General features: G+C 65.5%; 2 protein-coding genes across 9 annotated transcripts in view; one reads left to right on the top strand and one right to left on the bottom strand.

The window, feature by feature from the left end:
- The first annotated feature begins 1,864 nt into the window (after positions 1 to 1,864).
- On the top strand, positions 1,865 to 3,200 carry LIMD2 (LIM domain containing 2). The gene is made up of 3 exons (XM_037493311.2): positions 1,865 to 1,978; positions 2,046 to 2,185; positions 2,269 to 3,200. The coding sequence occupies exons 1-3, from the start codon at positions 1,865 to 1,867 to the stop codon at positions 2,426 to 2,428; spliced, it is 414 nt and encodes a 137-aa protein (XP_037349208.1). The 3' UTR covers positions 2,429 to 3,200.
- A 1,423-nt stretch (positions 3,201 to 4,623) lies between these two features.
- The window catches only part of MAP3K3 (mitogen-activated protein kinase kinase kinase 3), an 80,641-nt gene continuing 77,724 nt past the window's right edge, over positions 4,624 to 7,540 (bottom strand). For all 8 annotated transcript variants that reach the window (XM_054688906.1, XM_054688907.1, XM_054688908.1 and 5 more), the window contains one exon: positions 4,624 to 6,996. In XM_054688906.1, coding sequence (XP_054544881.1) covers positions 6,768 to 6,996 — 229 coding nt within the window. In that variant the 3' untranslated portion in view covers positions 4,624 to 6,767. The remainder of the gene's footprint in view (positions 6,997 to 7,540) is intronic.

The following is a 7,540-nucleotide window of genomic DNA, read 5'->3' as shown; positions in this document are numbered from 1 at the left end:
CCTCAGACCTGCTGCCAGTGTGCGGGGCCTCTGGCAGGCGGCGTGGCCACAGGGGCCGGGAGCCACGTTCTCTTCCTGCCTCACTGCAGACCCTTGGGCCTGGGCCTGCGGCCTGGCTTCTCAGGCCCGCCCTGCCTCCAGCCGCCCCCCCCCCCGGAGTTAGATACGGCCTGGGCACCCCGATGTTTGCTTTGAAGAAGGGGGACTCTTCCCCTGCCTTCTCGCAGGCCACGGAGCCCCCAGGGCCGAGGAGTGACTAATCCCACAAAATCCTACCACGCAGCGCTCAGGGAGGGCTGGACGGCGGGAGCTGCAGAGCCGAGGGCGCAGCTTCCCGGGCCCTTCGTCCGGGGGCGGTGCTTCCGGAGACCCCGCTGCGTGGCCGCCCGCCGGCGAGCCCTGGGGCCCCGCGCCCGCCCTGCTGCCCGCGCCCGAGCCTCGCGGCTTCGCGCGGCCGGGGACCGCGTGCCGGGCGCCGCTGCGGCTGCTCCCGCCTGCGTGAGGGGCGCGGGCGGCTCCTGGCGGCTCCCGGCAGCGGGCGAGCTCCGCGGCCCTGGGGGGCCCGGCCCGGCCGCGGGGCCCTCGGAGCGCCGGGCGCCGACGGCAGCCGTGGGCTGAGCCCGCCGGGGCCCAGCGGGGAGAGCGGGGGCCGCGGGGCCTCAGGCGCGCCCGCGTCGCCCTTCCCGCCGCGGGGCCTCGCGGGGGCGCCATCTGCCCGCGACCCCGGCCGCCGGGCCCGAACTTGGCCACCCCGAGGTCCGCGGCGCGGGCCCGGCTCTGGCCGGGGGGCGGGCCCGGCGCGCGGGGTCGGGGCGGGGGGCAGACAAAGGCGGGGGACGCGACGAGGGAAGACAAAGCGCGGAGGGGGGTCGGCGGCGGCGCCGGGCCCCGGAGGCGGCTCCGGGCGCGGCGGAGCCAATGGGCGGGCGCGGGGCGGGGGCCGGCGGGGGCGGCGCCGCGATAAGGCGGTGGCGGCGGGGCCGCTCGGGGACTGTTGTCAGCGGCGGCCGCTCGCACCCGCGCCTCCTCGCTCCGCGGCGCCCCCGAGGCCGACCCGCTCCGCGCCCAGGTCGGGGCCGGGTGAGACCCGCGGGCGGGCGGGGGGGGCCGCCTCTGGCGCCGAGTGGGGGGCTTCGGGCTGGGGGTTCGCCGCCCGCGGGGTCCGGGAGCCGCGCGCCCGCGCCCGTCACTCTTCCCCGGGACCCCCAGGCTGGCGTGCGCCCCCCCGGCGGGGCTCGCGGGGCTCGCGGGGCTCCCGGGCCTGGGGTCCCGTCCTCGCGGGCGGGGCGAGGAGCGGGGCGCGGGCGGCGCGGCGGGCGGGGCTGGCGGCCGGGCCCGCGGGCGCTGTCCAGGGGCTGGGCCGGCCGCGCTGGGGGCGCCGAGTCACGGGGGCAGCGGTTCTCGCCGCGCGCCGCGCCCCCCGCCTCCCCCGCGCTCCCCGCGCCCCCGCCGCCCCCCGCGCGGGGCCGGGTCCGCGGGGAGCGCGGGCGGCTGCGGGGAGCCCTCGGCCTCGGCCGCCGGCCCCTCCCGCGACACCCGGCTCCGCGCGGGGACCCCTGCCGGGGGGCGGCGGGGGCGGGGGGCGAGGGCGGAAGTGGCGAGACCCAGAGCAACAGGAAATGACTTCGGGAAAGTCCCAACCGCAGCCCCTCGGCCCTGCCTGTAAACACCCCCGCCCCCCGCAGCCCGCGCCCCTCCCGGCGACTTCCCCTCGCGGACCCCGCGGGCCGCCTCCCTCCGGACCATGTTCCAGGCCGCCGGCGCCGCGCAGGCCCCCCCCGCGCACGTAGGTGACCGCCCGGGGGGAGGGGGAGGGCCGCGCGGGGGGGGGAGCAGCCGCGGGCGGCCCCCGGGCCCCCCGCGAATGCCCCGGCTCCGGGCTGGTGCCCGCCGAGAGGGCCCGGGGGCCGCGCTGACGGCCCTTCTCCCCCAGGAGGCCCCGGGCGGCGGCGGCGGCGGCACCGTCCAGCGCTCCAAGGTAGGCCCGAGGGGGGGCGGGCGGGCGGGGGCGCCGCGCGGGCCCCCGCTGAGTCTGTCTCCCGCAGTCCTTCAGCCTCCGGGCCCAGGTGAAGGAGACCTGCGCCGCCTGCCAGAAGACCGTGTACCCCATGGAGCGGCTGGTGGCTGACAAGTTCGTTTTCCACAGCTCTTGCTTCTGCTGCAAGCACTGTCACACCAAGCTGAGGTGCGCCCCGGCCCGCCCCGCCCCGCCCGCCCCGCCACCCCTGCCCCCGACCTGACCTGACCGCAGTTGCTCTGCTTCTGCAGCCTGGGCAGCTACGCGGCTCTGCACGGCGAGTTTTACTGCAAACCCCACTTCCAGCAGCTGTTCAAGAGCAAAGGGAACTACGATGAGGGCTTCGGCAGGAAGCAGCACAAGGAGCTCTGGGCCCACAAGGAGGTCGACCCCGGCACCAAGACAGCCTGAGGCCCTCCGGGCCCAACTCCCTCCCTGGAGGGCCTGCAGCCTGGGGAAGGGTGGGAAAGAAACTGGACCTGGGCTCCGGAGGGAGGCCGGGCAGGGAGGCCGCCTTGCTCAGGCCAAGGGTTATGGGGCAGGGTTCTGCTCCAGGACTCCCTTCCCCGCGAGGGGGGTGGGGGTTTGCGAAACAGGATTGTGGGTGTGCTCACCCCCTCCTTCCTGCTTCTTTCCGCCTACCCCACCTCAGCCCATGGTCCCCTGGGAGGCCCCCAAGCCCAGCTTCCCTATCTAGGTGCCTTTTTCTCCAGCAAGGAGTCAGCATGCCCCCCTCAGGGTCCCACGCTCCCTCACTGCCACCCAGGGCCTCATGTGGCCCCTACGTCTCCCCATCTACCTCTGCCCTTAGCCTGGTCCTGAGCCATGGAGACTGGAGGAGGGAGGGCCAGAGTGCCACCTGCTGGGCCCAACCATTGCCAGGGGCCCATGGGGGAGGGAAGGAGGAAGTGAACAGCCTTGCAGCACCCGCCTGCTACCCCACCCCCCACTGCCCCAGTGGGATTTGGGACCATCTCACGCCACTGGAGTCAAGAAGCAGAAGCTAAAGCACCGCCAGGCTGAGCGCCACAGAGACTGGTAGGGGGCTGGCAGCCGCCATGTTCCCCTCTTCGCCCTTGTTTCTGCTGGTTCTGATCAACCCTATTTTAAATGTTTCAACAGATCCTGACTCTGTATTGTGTGGCCTGATGGGGGGCTTTGTGGCAGGAAGGATGTAGATTTGCCACTCAGGGAGGTGGGGTGGAAGGGACAGGGTAAGGGGGGCGGGAGCAGGTGCTGGCATCGGCGTCAGAGAAGTAAGTGCCAACCTGAGAGGGAGGGCGTGTCCTCTTCGCAGCCAGGTGTCACGCTGTCCAGCCCAGAGTGCTGCCACTGAAATGCCACCCTGGCCTGCAGCCTTGGGTGGTGCGCCCGCCTTCTCAAGGGGAGCAAGAACAAGAAGCATGAGAGAGGAGGAGGGTAAGGATGTCATTGGGCGACAGTGCCCAGCCTCACTGCCCTTAGTGCATTGGGGTACATGGCAGGACCCTTCTGCTGAACCCTTCTCTCGGCCCCCTTGTTCTGGAATTCAGCAAGGGTGGTGGGAAGCAGCACATTCATCAAGAGCGGTTGGAGGTTTCCTCGCCCCTACCTTTCCCCGTGTCATTCCCCTGCTTCCGCCAGCTCCAGGCAGCGGGGCGGCCCTGGGCACCGTCCCACCCCGGGGAGCAACAGGCCGACTGCTGCCCTGCAGGCCTGGCACCCGGGGGCCAGTTCATGGCGCGTCTGACAGGCGGGCTTGGGAGACCTAGCCGCCCCCCCCCCCCCACAGCAGATTACTGGCAGATGTCTGGGTTGTCCCATCCCAGACCCAACTGTCTTGGTTTCTCAAAGCTGCCCGAGTTAGCAGTTGGGGTACTCTGCAGGCTCCCGGAGGAGTGACTGCATCGTCCCGCACAACTTAGCTCCTGCGTGCACTCACGCCCCTGTAACTGGGCAGCTACATCACGGCTCGGGCGCCAGATGGACCACGGTGCCTGGGTGGCAGAGCTAGCATTAAATAAGCGGAGGGCACTTGGGGCCGGGTCCTCCGTCTCGGGGCAGACCCACTCCCGTACCAGACTAACACGCCCGGCGCTGGGCAGCAGTGGCAGACGGACCAGAGGGACACCAGAGAGGCGGCTCCAAGGCGAGGACGGGACAGGGGCATCCTGCCCTAGGCCGGGACGCTACTGGTGACGGTCCTGGGAACCCAGTCACGGGCGATGCTCAGCCAGGGGGCCCACGGTGCCACCTCGACAAGTGAGCCCCGATGGAACCATCCTCAGTGGGGCCCCAGGGAGCAGGGAGAAAAGGGTTAGGGGGCCGCCCTAGAGGGAGCCGCGGCACCAGCCAAGCCGTCCCAGGTCGTCTGCCAAGGGACTCAAGCTTGTCAGGCACCATTCCCGGCCCCTCCCAGGCACATACCTACCCCCAGCCCTCCCTCCCCCCAAAGCAAGGCCACCGGACTCCTGGGGTATAAATGTTCCCTTTTATTGTAAGTAATGCGCGACACTGGCCTGGCTTTGCACTGCAAGCCCTCAGTCAAGATATAGTCAAATAACTATGGCTGCAGGGTCTTCTGCACTATCCACAACTCAGACAGACACAGAGCTGGGGGGGGGGGGGGGGCGGGAGGGGCAAATGGCGGCATGGCCCTTCCCAGAGCAAGCCCGGGGCTGCTAGGAGACTGCTCGTGGCCATCCTGGACCCACACCTTTTCATCGGGATTATTTAATTAAAAAAAACAATAAATTAAAATTAAGCAACAGCTTGGTCCTGAGGATGCTGAGCCAGCATGTCCACAGTTTTTGGCACAAAATAAAAAAATCAGGATCTTTCGGGGGTTTTTTTGCAGGGGTTTGTTGGCTTAATTGGCAAATTCATGTAAAAACATTCCCTGTGAGGTAAGACCCCGGGGGTGGGGCTCTGTGAGAGCCTGAACCTGGGACACAGAGTCGTCTGGTCTTGGCAGCCCTGGCACCACGCGGGGGCTGGAGATGGGCGTGGGCCCCAGAGAGCGCTACAGCCACCAGGGTGGGGGCGTGGAGAGGCTGGCGCTGGCACCCTTGGGCTTTGGTTGAGATGAGTGGCCGTCCCCACCCTGGGCAAGGCCAAGGCGGAGGCAGGAGCACAGGCTCGCTGTCCTCAGAGGCCCCTGGGGGGAGATGGAAACGGGTCCAAGCCCGACCGGCACCGTGCAACACACATTCCTACAAAACCAGCTGCTTTGATTTCCTCTTCTCTCGAGGCGTCCATCACCTGTAACAGTCTAGAGTGATATATATATAAAAACCATCAAATATGATCTGAGATATAAATTAACAAGTACAAGGCCTCACATTACACGATGTGAAAAGGCTAAAAACAGCGATAGAAACTACATTCATAAAAGTGCATCGTCGACATACACCGAAGGCTTTGGCTTGTTCTGGTGGCCCTGGGAGGTGGCGAGTCCCCAGCTCCCTGGAGACGCCCATCCCTGGGCACTGGCTTTTTTTTCTTTTTTCCCCCGTTAATGACAACTCCCAAGGAAACTGGGTGTTGAGAGGGAGGAGCTCTAGCAATAGGCACATTTTGGAGGGGAGGGGCCGGAAGAAAGGACCAGCGCCCAGGCTGAGGTAAATAAGGCCAACTCTTAAGCTGCTTGGAGATGCTGGCCCCTGCCCCCGCTGCTGTCTCTCCCCCAGGGGAGGAGCACGAAGGGAAAGAGGCTGCGACCTCACGGGAATGGGCGAGGCTGGCCAAGAAGGAACGGAGCTGGCAGTTTGGGACAGAGCTGGTGGCATCCTATGGGCCCTCCCTTCACCAGGTGGGGAGGGCTCTGGCCCAGCAGGGTCACGACGCAGAAGGCCTGATACAGCACTCTCGGCTCCCCGTGAACAGCCCACTCGGGGTGGCCAGCTAGGTCAGCTCCTTCACCACGCTGTCCATCTTCCTTTCTGCTCCTGTGGGAGGACAGGTGCCAGACCAGAAGCAGAGAGGCCACTTGCTTTCGGCTCTTTCCAGTCCAGCCCAAGGCCCAAGCGGACAGCAGGGGTACTCAGAACCCAGAGGGCACCCAAGTCTCCAGTTTAGAAACTGGACACAGCATAAGAGTGACTCCAACTTGTAAAACAGAGACAATTGCATTGACATAACTTGGTCTCTGCCCTTAGTGGGGGCAGTTCCACATCTCAGGCCCTGCTTGGCAGGCAGGGTCACAAGGGCAGGCAGGACAGGCTCCTCCATCCCTAAGTAAGGCAGCATAACATTTGCTTCATTCATCTTTGGTAAAGGACAAGGGACCGGCAAAGCTGACCTGGGGGCGTCAGAAAGAGCAGAGCCCAGGCCTCTGCCATCCATTGGTTGCAGATGCTGGGTTTTACCTCAGGCTTGGGTGGGCTCATCCAGCTCAGAGATGCCCTGGTGGTCTCCAGACATGGGAAGAAGATCAAAATAACACTCTGAATGAAAGTAACACTATTCAGACCCTTGGTGGTCCTGTCGATACCCAGGGCTCCTCACACACTGTTCCTAGCCCCTTTCCCTCCATGCTGAGCTTAGGACACTGGAGGCTCGCATCTGGCAGGCTGGGGGCTCCCAGTCCTTGAGGCTACAGCCCCCACTCTGGCTCTGAGCCCCTGCGGTGGACAGGGCACAGGCCAATGCCGGCTGGACTGCAGCTCTGTGGTCCACAGCCTTGCGTGGGAGAAGCAGCAACTTCGCTGGGCCTCATGGCAGCCCCTTGCCCACACGGCAAGGCAGCTGGCAGCAGAGTGGCCTTGAGAGCTCAGTACACGAGCTGTGCAAAGTGGTGTGTGAGCAGCTCCTCGGCTGAAGGTCTCTGGCGGGCCTCCACAAAGATGCGCCTCAGGAAGTCCCGGCCGTGCTCAGAGATGTGGGAGGGCAGCTGAGGGTTGGTGGGCTGGGTTGCGATCTTGAAAATGGCCGCCATGGCTTCATACTCTGCCCAAGGTGGTTTTTCCGTCAGCATCTCCACCACAGTACAGCCCAGACTCCTGGAGAGAGAGTGCCCCAGGTTACTGCTCAGCAGTGCCCGGCTCCTAGCTGTCCTGCCCACAGCTGTGAAGTGAAAGGAAGCGACTTTCTCACACAGGGAGGCAGCACAGGCAAGCTGAGGTTGACACCTCTGTAAAGGGTCCCAAGACCAGAAAGGCTTCACAGCACTGTCAGCCTTGTCAACACAGGCTTCATCAACCTACATCCATCGGGGTGCTTCTGGAGACGGGGAAGGGAACCACTTAGCATCGACAGAAAGGGTCCCAAGATAATAGCATTAATTTCCATTGTTGCTGTAACAAATTGCCACAAACTTAGTGGCATAAAAACATGACAAACTTGTTATATTATCGTTCTGGAGGTCAGGAAGTCTAAAATTAGTTGTCACTGGGTAAGTCAAGTTGTTAGCAGGGATGGCTCCTTCTGGATGCTCTGAGGGGAGAATCTGTTTCCTTGCCTTTTGCAGCTTGTAGAGGCCACCTGCATTCCTTGGCTAATGACCCTTCCTCATGTCACTGCAACCTCTGGATTCCACGGGCACAT

The sequence above is a fragment of the Talpa occidentalis genome, unplaced genomic scaffold (genome assembly GCF_014898055.3).
Source record: "Talpa occidentalis isolate TD23 unplaced genomic scaffold, MPIMG_talOcc4v2.1 talOcc4.7, whole genome shotgun sequence".
In the NCBI taxonomy this organism is placed as follows: domain Eukaryota; kingdom Metazoa; phylum Chordata; class Mammalia; order Eulipotyphla; family Talpidae; genus Talpa; species Talpa occidentalis.
The sequence above is the reverse complement of the archived record's forward strand: the minus strand, read 5'-3'. Positions and strand labels throughout refer to the sequence as shown.